The 15,676-nt window shown below is 38.2% G+C and overlaps 1 protein-coding gene across 1 annotated transcript in view; it reads right to left on the reverse strand.

Moving 5' to 3' along the window:
• ZZEF1 (zinc finger ZZ-type and EF-hand domain containing 1) overlaps positions 1-15,676 on the reverse strand; it is a 57,201-nt gene that overhangs the window by 31,207 nt on the left and 10,318 nt on the right. Inside the window, exons 10-26 of the mRNA XM_026861560.1 lie at positions 14,992-15,140; positions 14,337-14,448; positions 12,947-13,162; positions 11,502-11,602; positions 11,003-11,172; positions 10,097-10,230; positions 9,719-9,789; positions 9,140-9,254; positions 8,361-8,520; positions 7,273-7,394; positions 7,076-7,186; positions 6,249-6,415; positions 5,504-5,585; positions 4,663-4,864; positions 3,318-3,466; positions 2,289-2,529; positions 699-778 (exon numbers count right to left, since the gene is read on the reverse strand). Of these exons, the coding sequence (XP_026717361.1) occupies positions 699-778; positions 2,289-2,529; positions 3,318-3,466; positions 4,663-4,864; positions 5,504-5,585; positions 6,249-6,415; positions 7,076-7,186; positions 7,273-7,394; positions 8,361-8,520; positions 9,140-9,254; positions 9,719-9,789; positions 10,097-10,230; positions 11,003-11,172; positions 11,502-11,602; positions 12,947-13,162; positions 14,337-14,448; positions 14,992-15,140 (2,382 nt within the window). The remainder of the gene's footprint in view (positions 1-698; positions 779-2,288; positions 2,530-3,317; positions 3,467-4,662; positions 4,865-5,503; positions 5,586-6,248; positions 6,416-7,075; positions 7,187-7,272; positions 7,395-8,360; positions 8,521-9,139; positions 9,255-9,718; positions 9,790-10,096; positions 10,231-11,002; positions 11,173-11,501; positions 11,603-12,946; positions 13,163-14,336; positions 14,449-14,991; positions 15,141-15,676) is intronic.

Below are 15,676 nucleotides of genomic sequence, written 5' to 3' on the forward strand. Positions count from 1 at the left end.
AGAACAGTTAATTTGGCCGGCCCGCATCTGAAGGGCTCACAACAGCAGCAGAAAAGCAGGTCACAGGCTGAATTAGCTGTTCTCAAAGGCCATGTAGTTGTGAACATTTTGAATCTCCGGCAGACTAGTGAAATCTAAATGAATTTTGGCTCTCTGCAGTTGCAGGTGATGACGAAGACACCTCTCACCAGGTTGTGAGCTGATGACACCAGCTCCTGACATAAGGCTTATGTTTCAAGGAAAATTACATGTAAAAAACATACCCTGAACTGAAGCTAGTTACTGGCTTGTCAAAGACGCAATTATTTCCTTTTCTGTTAGCACTGCATTACTGTGAGAATGAGGTTTAAGACATCTCTTTCTGTGCTATACCTCAAAAGAACTCCAACTGCTATGCAAGAATCTTCCCAATTAACAACACACATTCTTGCTGAAAAATAACACAAATTTAACTGATTTTGAGTCAAATTCAGTCAAATACTCATGATGATGCATCTGGGGCTGAGGGAAGGAGGGGAATAAGAAGTAATTTAAATGTTTAAGTTCAAAGTTTTAGAAGTGAATTTATATTCTTCCTCAGTGAAAACAGCTGATCTAGAATCACTGAAGGAAAATATGGTTCCATCCTACTCCTTAACACTGCATTGTAAAATATGAAGGTAAATGACATTAACAGATATCCTCCCGAGTGATCTTACCATCCATATTCTAATTGAATCAGCCAGGGAATACACTTGTGCAAACTCATCACTCAAAGGCACCTTGCCTCCACTGTTGACTGGAAATGAGAGAAAGAAGAGTTCTGTTTATTTACAGCTCCATTTTTACACAACTCCACTACTTAAATAAAATTATTCTAGAGCCTTCCCTTTGTCTCTTAGTCAATACTTGGAATTATGCCTGTAAGAAAAATAAGGAGCAAAACCGGCCAACTTTCATATGCCTTAAACACATAAACCGCACTTTTACAGACTTATTTGCAAATTTAAATTATGAATACCATTCTCATCTCTTTCCAAAAGTGATGCCTGCTGTCATGGAAAATGAAAACCTCTCCCCCTATACATGCAAATATCACTAATACAAACTGATACTAGAACTATCGAGAAATGCTTAGTATTAAAAATGTATAAATGTATTTAGTTACCAGTATTTTCTTCCTCTTTTGTTTTAAAGCTATGAATTTCTGGAATGGACTTTCAAGATCAATTTACAAAAATTAAAGATCTGACAAAACAGTTTCCATGAAAACTGGCCTGACAATAACTATGGAGAAAAAGACATGCCTATTCAGGGTCTTCCTATTCAGGCTCTTCCATCTCTTTTTTTTTTTTCCTCCCTCCTTTTCAGCATCATTTGTACATTCTTCACATGACATAGGTGAACATGGGTCCTCAAATTAATCTGCCCCAGCAAGACCAACAGATGAAGCTCTTAACTTATTAGTATTTTCCTGAGCTACCATATTTCTCAATCTTACCCAGAAAATTAGATCAATTGTCAGATACAGACAAAATGACTAAAGGCAATAACTCCGTTAGTCATCAAGTCAGTCTTTGTGTCAATCATTTTTACCCAATAACTTTATAGCTCAAAATGTAAGAGGTTTAACTTCAAAACCATGACAGAAAGTGAAAGCCTAAAATTAAACCCTTCAAAGCCAAGTAACACGTTATTATCCAATACTTCAAACATATCAGTAAGCTTAATGGAAGGATGGTGTAAGTTAGAAAGTTGTTCATTTTACCTATTGAAAAAATATATAAATTGTAATACAATGGACATTATACAAGTTAAAAGGTAATGTTGTTTTTATTAAAAGAAGAGAAAAATTAAAGAAAAAAAATATATTTTAAGGATGCCAAGGTTAGTTACCACTACCTCACATGTCTGTACCCCCAACATTTAAAAACATATATAAGTTGGTGCTGGCATTTTAGAAAAGAATCAGTGAGAAGGGAAAATGATATAGGAACCTCTAATCACTGGGAGCCACACTGATCCGAATTCATCACTACTCACTTTGGGTATGCCTTTATAAGACTTAGTAGATTATGAGGGTTATTAATATTTGAGCAGAGCTCTGAAGATAAAAGCATATATTAATAAAAAAAAACACTCTAGAGATAAGGCTTACATAGTCTACCTAAATGATGACTTCTTTATACAGAACATCTTATTAAAAATTGTCATACTAAACTGATTTTTCAAAGTTTATAAACTGAACTATAAGATAGCCTTTTACAAACTTTGTCTTCATTATTAAGATAGTCTTATATTAGAGTTACCATATTTTTGAAGCTTCTCATATAAATCTGGAGTGAGATACACCAAAGCAGCAAATGTTGAGTTCACAGCTTGATCAACAGTAGAACCAGCAACTATATCTGTCTTTGGGGTCTGTTTTTTACATGCCTGTATAAGTCCTTTGAAAAGTTCAGATTTTTGCCCACTGAAGTCCTGGGCAGGATCTGATTTTGCAAAGTTGATAAGAAAGTTACGGCAGTCATCCTGGTGAGAGCTCCCAGCCTGGAAAGAATGTTAGAAAACATTTACTTTAATATTACCTGAAAAATGATTGCAGCTCATTTCTACAATTAAGTCAACTTGCAGTGTATCTACTGCAGTTGAGCAACCTGTTCTAATGAAAGATGTCATTGGGGCACGAAGATGATCAGGGGCTGGAGCACCCCCTGTGAGGACAGGCTGAGAGAGTTGGGGGGTTCAGCTGGAGAAGGCAAGGCTCCGGGCTGCAGGAAAGGGGGGAGGGACTCTTGGTCAGGGATGTAGGGATAGGACAGGGCTAACAGTTTTAAACTGAAAGAGGGGAGATTTAGATGAGATATAAGGAAGAAATTCTTCCCTGTGAGGGTGGTGAGGCCCTGGCACAGGCTGCCCAGAGCAGCTATGGCTGCCCCCTCGCTGGAAGGGTTCAAGGCCAGGTTGGACGGGGCTTGGGGCAACCTGGGCTGGGGGAAGGTTTCCATGCCCATGGCAGGGGGGTGGGACTGGGTAAGCTTTAAGGTTCCTTCCAACCCAAACCAGTCTGTGATGTCCCTGCCCAAGGCAGGGGCAGGGGGTGAATTAGATCTTTGAGGGTCCCTCCCAACCATTCTATGATTCTATGAAAATGGAAACTAGTAGAGGGCACAGAACAGGAGTTTCTTTCCTCCTTCATATTTGAATTAAATGGCACAAGTGATGACAACTTTAGCACAGCAGCATACGCTTAAGGACAAATCTACTAATTAAGTCTGAATGAAACTGTGATACACAGGAATTTCATGCCAATGAAATGAAGGCAGTGCTGTAAGTACCTTTTTTTTATCTTGGTGCAGTCTACTGCTTTGACTGGCTCCCGGGAGTCCTTCAGGACACATCTGATGCCTGAACACAGGTTTCCACAGCGGAGAATTAAGAACTGATGTTACTTTCAAAGGAGGCAAGTCTGCTTCACTACCTAATTCTGCAAGAAATTCAGAACAGACACTTCAGTTACTAAATATTTTTGTTCATTTTTACAGATTAATGAGAATAATAAATGTTAAACATCCAGTAGGGGAAAAAAAAAAAAGTACTGCCAATAGACCAAACAAGTAATTTAACAATATTCTCTAACTTCTGTTTCTCTAATGTGCTGCAGAAAACCGTTGTATCCTTTCTTTAATGATAGCATCAGTATCCTATAGTGACAAAGTTACATTATGAAATGACTTTGATTTAAACATTTTTACTGTACTTATAAATCATAGGAATTCCTCAATATGCAAGAGAGTTTAAAAGCATTTTCTCCTACTAAAGACATAATAATTTGCTATATGTAAGCATGTTTATAAGTAAGAAAATATTTTATGATAAGACCACTTCCATTAGTTCACAGGTAAGTAACTGCCTAATTTTCCGAGGTAAGTACTGACCACCTAATTGCAGCAAGGACTCTTTAATCTTGTTTAATTTCTCCAAAGTGGTGAATGAATTAAGATTTAGGAAGTGAGATATAAATGTTCTGGTTTTGAAATTAAAGAATAAACAACTCAGTCTTTTTTTTTTTTTTTTTTTCTTATGGCACCCATATCAATGTTTTGTATTTGACTTATTCTCAAAGGCTCAAATCCTACATGCACTTAACTTCTGGAATTAGCCAAGATTAATTTGTGAATTCAAATTTAAATCAACACCAAATGCTCATGTGAAGCTTTTGAAGTCATTTCTGTTCTAGGCTCTGTATTTTTTTGGCTTCCTGGCTCCATATTCACATCACCAACAGAGGGTGGATCACAGCACTAGGGAACAATTTCAAAAGAAAAAGAATGGGAAGAACAGTAGATTGGGCAAACTCTCCATTACTTTATAAATGTAGTAGAGCTTAGTATGATTATTTCCAGGTGTCCACATCTTCCTAACATTGCCTTTTGAATATTAATCACAGTGATCCCTGTGACATTCTCAGAGCTGTCCCGCAGAACAGCAGCCAGGTGTGGCTGTACCAGCCACTAAGTGGGTACAGCTCAGCCACCAAACTTTGCTAAGCAGCAATACACATCTTCAGTCAAGAAAGAAATAGAAAAGGAATTTCATTTTCACAGGGGATTTGAAACATAAGGACCTTGTAGGTCCTCTTTATCTGGCATCACAACTTGTAGAGCTATGAAATGCACTCACCTCGTAGGGATTTCAGTGCCATACTTCGGGAAGCCAAGCGCCCCATCAACCGCGATACAAGAAGCTGTAAATCCAAGCCCCAAGAAACGGCAACATCTGGTAGGCCATAAGCAGTGACGGAAAACTTGTAGCCCCACTCATTATTACTGCTGTCAGAGTGAAAGAGAAACTGCAGCCGTGGGCCAGCCTTAAAGGTCACTTTCTACAGAGCAACAAAACAGTCATTTTGCCAAATGTACATGACAGGAAGACGTTTCAGGGTAATGAATTTCCTTCAGCAACTGTGGTTTTTCAGTATTATGTTCTGGCCATAACAGATCTAATTTCCCCCACCATCTGAATGAGAAACCCACAATACTAAGCAGGTAAAATTACTGTTAAATAGTTCAATGAAAAATTTTATAGATGATTGAACTTTACAAGTTGGAGCCATAAAACATTAGAGAAGCATCCCACTTGAGTAGGTGTCATTGAAGACAGAGCGTAGCTACAGGAAGCGCTACACTTGTCTCAAGATGTAAAAAATGGCACCAGCAGAGTGTCAACGAGTAAGTTTTACCCATGTAGCTACTGGCAGTTAAATATAATTATTACTTTTCATTTTGACTGACTGCTCCTTTGATAATAGCAGCAAAGATGGATTTTTTTTTACTCATTCACTCCTTTTATTTGCATCACTGCAGACTTTCTTCCTTACCTCCTGCCCCCCACCTTTGAGAGGGAATAAACACACACACCCATGAAAGCACACATCCTTTTAGACAATAGGTTTTCTATAAGAATCACATGAATTTCCTAAGACTAGATATATCACTTGGTTCAGAATTTTAAAAGTGCTCACCTTAGGCCACTTCTCAGTGCCAACCTTTGTATCGTAACGAGTTTTTGCACCTCTGGCATCAGTAAACTCCAGGTAATCATACCTGTGAAAATTGCAATTCATTACTTCCAAATTTACTTTTTAAGTTCTGGGGGAAAATGTTTGCTTTTGGATTTTCACAAGCGCTGCATCTCAGTGTACCCGTCACATCTCTCTGAACCACACACCTGATTGTTTCATGGGTCTCCTAAGGAATTCATTTCATGTTTCAATACAATAGGTAGTCCCAGCAAACACAGACCTGCTTTCCTGCAGAACTTTCCCAACCCTTCAAAATTGGTAACGGGCGCTGATTTTAATATCTGGCATATGCCTTAACTAAGCAGTAGCTTGATATGTTACCAAGACAAACCAAGCCAATAGTTTTGCCTAAAGAGGGCAAAATAAATACCACAAGCACAAACTGTGGTGGTCGCAGCAATATTACAAAACAGATCAAGGCTCAAGGAAGCAAAATTTGTACGAACAGCATGTCTGTATATTTGCCAGGAGAAAAGTGACTTTCAGCACAAGGAGTCATTAAAAATACACATCGTATATTACTCAGGACAACAAAGAAATTGAAATTGCATGCTTGGATACTCAGGACAATGAAGAAATTGAAATGGCATGCTTGGAATGCAAGAAGTATTCCCCGCACATTGAAACATCAATTACCCCTGTGCAATTAGATACTGGGATCTAACACAGCACAAGATTAAATTACCTCCTTTCAGTTTCACATTTTTCATCAAATTCCACCTCAAAGTAAGTTGCCCCATGACACAGGAAGACTGAGACCTCATGGCAATTATTTTCATAGTTATGAGGCGATTCCATTGTCCACGTTCGCAATACTACAGGCTGTTCTTGCTGCCAGCTTTCCATTTCCATCTGTACAACAGAAATGTATTCTTAAGATATAAATATAAAGCATTAAAAAAAATTACTACATTACATTTTTGCGTCTATACTTTCACGTTGTCAGATATACATAGAAACTGGCATTTAAGAGGCTACAGCATTGATTTACACCTAAACTAGTTATAAAGACACCCTTGATAATCATGGTAAGGAAGCATTTCTAAAGCAAAATTCATCTAGTCTACTGGGGGAGGAGACAATCTCACCCCAGAAGTGCCTACAAGTCTCCAATAATAAAAAAAAAAAAAAAGTCTGGATGACTAATGCAGATTTAAACATCTACACCACAGACATACAGACTTTATTTGCATCACCACAAGCAATAAAGCTAAAAATGTTAAATCACATACTATTTTTAATTTGTTTTCCTCTTCATCCTCAGAATCCCTCCTTCCTATCTACCTTCTAGGCTTCTCATTCCAGTTGCACTTTCTGGTCACTTTGCTCATCTTCTGTATCAGTACAGGTATATTTCTAGTTGTTCACTCAACATTTCATTACACATCCCATGTTTTTACAAGCTTTCCAGTTCTTTCAAACGCTCACCAGTGGAATCAACTGGGTTTTCTACATCTTTCTTGCAATTTTGCTTTTGTTTCACTGTACTTAATACGGCCTGTTATCTTTTACCTTGTGAGGCTCACTACAAAGCCTTTTCAGTGGTTCTATCAAAGTGCTGAATCCCTGTAGCAGAGTACAGTACGGAATGTCTAAAGTGCAAAAATCCAACAGAAAGATGACCTAGGAGAAAACACAGGTCTCATGAAAACGTACGTAACCACAGCCATGCTACCCGGAAATAGTTCAAAATCCCAACGGTCACTTACCAGCTGACGAGTTGCCATAGCAAAGACAGAGTTACTTATTTTTTCTACTATTGTTTTGCCACTATATTGAGATAAAAGTGACTGCAAAATCGTTCTGATATTTGACAGGAACTGGCCCACATCTAAAGAGAAAAAAAACCCTTAATAGCCACCTTAAGGATTTGCTACCACAACCTGCTTTATCAAACACTTAAGTGCGTGGTGACGTGCACAAGACGACAGACAGCAGGAAAGGCATCTGCTGCCCCAAGGCAGTGACACTCAAGAGCAAAAACAGTTCAGAGAAGTTTTCTGTGATATTTCTATTGTGGAAACAAGTCATGCTTATCAACGATACTACAAAAAAGGTGAGCGATGAGTAACTTAAACACTCCAAGATCACTGAAACAGTCTCAGTGTATCCAGTAGCCTCCCTATGCAACTAAGAAATGCAGCTTAAGTAACAAGTGAGGATAGTAATTTTTAGCTATTGCCTTACTCCACTTTAAAATGTAAGATGGGAACACAACACATTTATATACAAATAACAAATATGAAATAACTTTACATAAAATTACACCTCCATTAAGTACTTGGCCCAATTAACTACTCAATACTGAGCTGCTGCATTAAAACCAAAAAAAATAAAACCCACCAAACAACAACAACAGCCACCGTAGAAAAACACCCCTTAGAAGTACCCGGCTTCTTAGCAAGAAGAAAGAAACTTACTCTATCACAAACATCTAGGAAAATACATATCACCACACAGGAGCTTATCAAAATAAGGGACATTTAAGGAAACCAAAATGTTCAAATGGAGGTTTGTAACTGTTTGGTGTTTGGGTTTTTTTTCAATATTTGACCCCAAAACTTACTAAAATGTTTTCTGAAGATTCTCCTAATGTCAAATTATCAGTATGGCTAAAATTCTAAGTTGCTCAACGTGCCTAAAAACTCCTTCCTAGAAAGATTAGAAATGCTATGACAGTTATGAGTACTCTTCAGGAAACCACTGGAGAACCCTTATTACACCACAATTTGTAAAATCACATTTTAAAGTCCTGTATTACACCACACTTAATTCTGTATTCAATCCCAGCACTTACAGTTTTTAAGTATTTCTACTGCAAGATCCTTGGTTGAATTATCACTACCCTTAAGTTGCAGGTAGCACCATGAAAGGAGGCTACCTTGAACAGACCAGAATAAGGAAGACAAGACTGTGCCACACTCCTGCTGTGCAACATCCAGCATCATCATCTCACACTGAAAAATAAAGAACGTTACAAAACGTTACAAAAGGATATCCTCTTCTGCTGCAGAATAACACACAGTATGTAGTAAGTAAACTGTGATGGACATTATCACTCCACTCACCCCACAAAACAGATTAAATGCAACTTGACAAGCAGCATATAATGCCATGAAGCAACTCATGTATTTTGTTTTGATAAATCACAGTTTTAAGTAGGAATAGCTGCATGAGTCACTCGATGTTCTCAGCACATTTTTTCTGCATATGTAAATGACCCTCCCCCATCTACACCTCCCTTGTGGCATGACCAATTCTAACCTCTCAATATGGGATGATTACTTCTGTTTCCTAATGTTGATAGTGTGCCATAAAGTCTTTTCAACACTATGGAAAAATATCTCATCTTATACATTACTTACTCTACTATTATGAAATGGTAATGCTTAAAGGAAAATAATTCAACTGCTTGGAAAACCTAATCCTATAGACTTGAAATGCCATGAACATCTTTATCCAGAAGGGCAGAAAAGCTAGTTCTTTAACATACATCTCAGGCACACAGCTTGTGTTTGAATGCACACAAAAATTATGGCAAAGAAGCAGGAAGAGAAACAGTGCAAAGACAGTTACCTCTCTTGCCGCCACTAGCAGAAGGGTATCCATGACTGACAGCACTTCACTTATGTCAAAATTTGCAGAAACTCCTTTGTCTGGTAGTAACAGGAGTCCACCTGGATCTTGATCACTACAAAAAAAGATTTCCTTAATGACCAACAAGTAGCACAGTTCCAGAACACAAATTTAGTTATCCTCATGACAAGTCTGTAGAGATCCTACTGTGTAATTACTAAAAATGAAAAGTCTGTGTTCTGATGACTCCAGACTGATTACATCTAATACCAATCATCACCATGGACAAAAAAAAAAAAAAAAGAGAGACACAATCACTCAAAACTGTACAGCAGCCTAGGAGAAGCCTAAGAGCAATGTACTGTGATTTCAGCACCAACCTTGGACAGTGTTTTATACAACTGCTCAGTTAATAAACATATTAAGTAGTAGTAGCAGTATTCGCCTTTCTAAAACGGTCAGTTGATTATTTTGAAGAATTATTTTTCAGGGGAATAACATTTCTAAAAAGGATTAAATATGAATTTATTAACAGATGTGGGGTATCAGACAATTACTTTTAGTTTCAGGACCCCTTACCTAAAGTGGGTACACAAGGATCTGAAGGCAAGATGTACAGATTGCTTATGTTCTTGCTCCGTGATGTTTTTCTAGATAAAGAAAAAAGATTTATTTTTATGATACATTCTGTTTCCCTCCTCTGTGAAAAATAATTCTAATTTCTGTGTTCTACTATTCATTTTTGGTAAGAAAGGCAGGATTAGCTCCTCTTTGTCTGGATAAGCTGCAGAGAGAGAAGGGGAGAGGTAAAAAGAGGCAAAGAAAAAAAAAAACCCGAAGGTTTTTACTTTAACTGGACAAAGTATATGTTATTTGACAGTAAGAACTCAGATTTGCCCTCTTTTCTGCATAAAGAAAGCAGGTACTAAACAATCAGTTTCTCAGTTAATTGTTTACCATCATGGTGAAGAGCTGGTGTCGCCTGGTCTCTCTATCTGGAAAAAAGATTGCTGCTCCACTGAGTAAGGTGTTCTTAACTTCCTCTTTTAGCATTTTCATTGGCATGAAGTTACTGTCCCCCATATCCACTACTGCTCATACAAAAAGGAAACAAAATTACAAGTTCAAATTAATACTCCATCTAATGTTAGAGGCATAACTGAATTAGTGCGTCATTTTACACAACTTCAAGCAATCCCACATTTACACAAAAAATGAGGGAAAGCTTTTTGACTCCCAGCAAGAAAGACTTTTCTAAGGATATATTTATTCACTGAGCAAATTAATTCTAGGAATGTTAAGACTTGACAACTATCAAAGTTAATAAAGTTTTTAAGATGTGGTATTAACTGGTTTATCTCTAGCTTGCTTTTCAGGAGACTCTTAGGTAATTAATAAAAAAATTACACTTGAATAAAGAGGGTGCCATCCTGCTTCCAAAGAAACCTAATGTGTAATTCCCATGCTCTTCCTTGGCTTCAGAATCTTCCCTTTGTTTCTGTAAAACTTAAAGGCTCCTCCTAAGATCATTTATATGAAATACCAGAAATAAATGAACCCCAGTAACATCACAGTTACAGGATCACATTCCCTGCTGGTTCAAGCAGGTGACATGTTCAAAAGAAGTTTTCTATTGCAGCTGTTTCCAGACCACATGTTGTCAGAAAGTCTATAAAACCATTCCATAGGGTCGAGGAAAGTTTCACTGTGATATACTAATTAGCACACACTGAACTGAAGAAGATACAAAGAACCAGTAGCTGACTTGGCATCTAGGAATAAGCATCTTTTTCCAAACTGTAACTATCGTAACACACTTGTAAGACAGAACAGACAAGAGTTAATATATTCAATATAAATTACCTTCACACAAATGTCTATAAAGCTCTTCTGCAGCTTCTGTGTGACCAGATGTTTTGCTCTGAGAAGTTTCTTGAGGTTTAGCAGTATTGTTGTCTGCAGTAAGTACAGAGAAGCAGCTCTGGAGAAGCTGCAATAGCAGTGTTTGAGCAAAGATACATTCTTCCCTTGGGCTGTAAGAAAGCATAAAACAAACAGAAGGAAAAACTAGAAAAGAAGCTCTTTTGCACCAAATGGATAATGAAATGTTCCTATGGCTATGAAAGTCACTGAGTATAGAGCACATAGCCAAAAATGGTCTAGCTACCAGCTAAATTAATCTACATCTCAAGCTTCTACATAACATTACAGTTAAAAACCCATATGGCAGCAACAGGAAAATGCTATTTATGTAAATTATGTAGTTTAGGAAGAAGAAACTGCTGAAACTAAACTAAGCATACTTTATTTATACACACACACACAGATTAGTGCTTCACCACACAGTAAAGAAGTGACTTACTTTTGGTGAAGTTTATTGTAAAAACTCCAGAACAGCTGCAAATCAAGGCCTGTGAAATCTAAAAATGACTTGTATTTTAATCCAGTCTCCTTCTGTTGAACCTTAAAAATGCAAAGAAAATGCAGATTGGAAAATTAACTCTACACAGAAGACATTTATAAAAAGTAAATCTCTGAACACTGGGCTTAAAGCAGGCTAGTTTCCTATAAATTTGCAGCTAACATCAATTCCAGTGTAAGTTCTTTGATGGATATTCCAGCGTCCAAATGTGACAGCTCATTCTGAAACCTCCTTCACAGAGCTACTAATAAGAACTCTCTCTCCTCTTTCTAGACGCCTAGTCCTTCATCCCTGTCCTCCACCACCAAATGACTTTACAACCTCTACCTCTTAATCTGATTTGATTGAAAGTAAGTAATAGCCAGCTGGCAACTAAGCACCACACAGCCGCTCGCTCACTGCTCCCCTCAGCAGGATGTGGAAGAGAACTGGAAGCGTAAAAGTGAGAAAACTTGTGGGTCGAGGTAAGAACAGTTTAATAATTGAAATAAAATAATAGTAGTACTAATGTAGTACTAAAATAATAGTAGTTACTAATGTAACCCAGCCAGTCCCCAAGCAGTGCCCGCCCTCCACCAACCCTTCCCCAGCTCTCTGTGCCGAGCGGGACACCCTATGGCCTGGGACGTCCCTGTGGGCAGTTGGGGTCAGCTGTCCCAGCCGTGTCCCCTCCCAACTCCTTGTACACCCCCAGCCCCTCGCTGGTGGGGTGGGGTGAGAGGCAGGAAAGGCCTCGGCTCTGTGTGAGCCCTGCGCAGCCATCACTAAACCATCCCTGTGCTACCAACACTGTTTCCAGCACAAAGCCAAACCACAGCCCCACATGGCTACTGTGAAGGAGATTAACTCTACCCCAGACAAACCTGGCACGCAGACAAGGTGAAACAGTGCATGGTTTAGAACCGAAGCTGCAAAGGCACAGATGCATGTACTGTATGAACAAAACATGATTTTGATGTGTATCCTCAGAAGTAGGGTACATCATGCTGACATACATCAGCACCTATCAGCCACATCTCTTGAGCACACATCTCACCCTAGATACTTACTGAATTATTTCAGATAAAAAGAGGACATGTTTCAATCCATGCAACCTTCCTAGCTACCTCTCTACGCTTTTTTTCCAGATGCATGCTTCAGAAATAGCTACACTATCTAACAGACAGTAGAACATCCTCCTGTTGCATCTACTTCACCCAGCATTGTAACCTGATCCTGAAAAATGCTTCTTAACTCTCTTCTGGACCCAAAGTGAGCATATTCCTAGACAACCTCAGTAAACATACACAGTATGCTATTTTTCAGAAACCATCGTTTTGCTCCACAGCATGGTTTTAACTGTTGCCAGTACTTAGTAGCAAGACAAAAGAACTAAGTAGAAGTACCAGGTCCTGTGCCAGCTGCTGGATGAAATGAAGTGTCTTCAGGAGAAGAGTCGTGCCACAAACTGTATCATCATCGGTTTTCCTGCACTGCAAGCAGTTCATGCTCCTGTTGGGCTCATCTCGCATAGGCCGAAGGTACCCGAGCACATTGAGGCCTTGAACTCCGAGCCGTTCTGCTGTGTCTTGTCTTGTGCACAAGAACTTTATCATCAAGTACTGAAGGACATAAGCACAGCACAAGATTTCATTTTAAAAGTTAGTACAAATTTAGCTTTTAGAAGATATGAGTGCACTTTATGTGAGGAGACTACAGTTGGGGTTGGGGGACAAGCCTTACTCCCTGCCAATCACCTCCAGAAGTTTAAAGTACTGAGCCCGAGATTCAGGCTAAGCTTGAACTGTCCCCACATCCAATAAAGTCACAGTGATGGTTCTGGGACCTCCCATGCGTCTGCAAAGTTAGCTAATTCGTTATTAGTTCCATTCATTCTGCATACTGTGTACTTTAGCTCTAACAGTTACAGCATTTTTGCAGGTTAAAAAATTATTAGCTGCATTTAAAAACAAGCAGAGGCTCAATATGTAATATTTTATGCAATCTGTCCACAGTGAGGTACAGAACACAAAGCTGAAGGAACAAGATCTGCCTTCCAAATGTACTTAGTAACCCTGCACACTCCTAAGTCTCAGGGACTAAGGCTTACACAGACAGCGGCACAATGTCTTAGCAAGCAGCGAGTTTTAGAAAAATTCCAAGTTGACTTATAACTGTGCCACCACTTCTGCTGATTTCCACTGTACAAAAAAGGATTGGGGAACTATGCAACAGCTGACTCCACAAACAAGATATATATATACAGGGTCTAGAAAGCAAAGTTTCCTACTTAAGCACTGCCAAACAAAACCCATATTCTGACACTACTGAAACAGAGAGGTCCAACATTCCTCAAAGAAATCAACAGATTTGATGGAACTGCTCAGTAATTTGTTTGTCCCTTAAAACAAGGGTTGAAGAACCTGACTCTGAAAGAATAAATGCTATAACTATGCAGCAGGTAATTCTTCTAGATATTAGAATAAAGCATCAATCCTGTAATCCTTTTTAGAAGTATCTCCTCATGATGAAACCACCAGTCTGCGCATTATAATGTAATCTTGCATTAAATTTGATCCTGAAGCACCATTTAACTACAGCTATGTATGTGTACATACAGAGAAAAAAAAAAGACCCCAGAGGACAAAAGTCAAATCATCCATTTAACTAGAGGCCCATTGATTTCTGCCTCTACCCAGATGAGTTCTCCTGTTTCTTTCAGCTGGATCACAGCAAAGCACAGAGAATAGCCTCTGCTTGCTGTGACTGGGCCAATGGATTTTCATGGTTTCTTACCTGAGAAATTCTGCATTGCTGCATTTTGACATCAACTTCATCCCATTCTTCTTCCACTTCAAACCAACCAATAGGATCATCATCTCCCAAATCATCACACGAACTGCTGCTTCTGTTTATAAAAGAATGTAACAAACTTTGTAATGAAAAAGTTTAAAGAAACTGCAAAACTGTTGGCACCAACATATTTTTTGCATGTTATGGCTATAAAGATGAGAGAGACAACAGAAACTTTCACATACCCAAACTCCAGCACATGCAAGGTAAGAAAATTAAGGAAATCTTATTAGTCATGGTCCCTAACCTTCCCTCACTCCTAAACAACAGTTTTGAGAAAGCAACTTAATAAAGGCTAATTAGCATATGATCTTCCTATAAATTGTTTTCATTATCAGTGATCTGCACCTCAAGTAGAAATTTTATAGAAATTATATCCTTTTTTAAACGGGTCTTTAAATCAAGAAGCTGAAGACAACAGCTATATACGTATTTCCTCAAACACATCAAATTGAGGTTCATTAAAATCAAACAAGTAACAATTAAATAATGTATAATTTTTAAGACATTTGGAACAGTTTTCAGTAGTTCAAGTGCCATTTCAAAAAGATCCAATATTTTATTTTTCATGTATTCATTACAAAAAGTCCGCTGATACCTGGTTTTTAAAAATTGTTTGAATTCCCGCAGCTTCCATTTGTCATAGCTTTCAAATCTTTTGAAGTGTTCCTCTGCATGGAACTTTTCTGAAGCACTATTATAAGCAAACACCAGCCCACACTGGGCCCCAATGGCACCTCTTCGGACCTAAAAGAACAAATCCAGAGCAATGTATTAAAAACACTGACAATATAAGAAGGTTTCACAGAAAAGAAGTTATGGAAAGCAACTAAATACTGACAATACTGATCTCTGAAATTGCACTTTTTACCTAAAGAAAAATGAAACACATTTAGAGAAATGTTATGAAAACTTCTGTAACTCACTGAACCAGGATCATGTACTCACAGTTAATATTTGCCACATTTATCACTCTGCTACCATCCTACCATTAACTACACTTCACATTATTAACTCTCATTCTAATTTTGCATATTTTTAAATTTAAAAAAACCTAAACAAAACTAAAATTATGTATTCCAGTACCAGTACACTGCAAACCAGCTTAGCTGCCCCTCCAGCTCCAATAACAATTTACTTGCCAGAAGTCCATCCACTTTTAATTCTCCTTGACACTGAAATATGCACCCTTGTTCCAGGAATTAAACTACTGCTTTGCCTTAAATAAATAAATCAGTAGATTCAGCTGCAGAAATTTCACAGTTTCGTCCTGGCCATGAAAT

The sequence above is a fragment of the Athene cunicularia genome (assembly GCF_003259725.1).
Source record: "Athene cunicularia isolate RWA chromosome 19 unlocalized genomic scaffold, athCun1 chr19_part1, whole genome shotgun sequence".
NCBI classification, from domain to species: domain Eukaryota; kingdom Metazoa; phylum Chordata; class Aves; order Strigiformes; family Strigidae; genus Athene; species Athene cunicularia.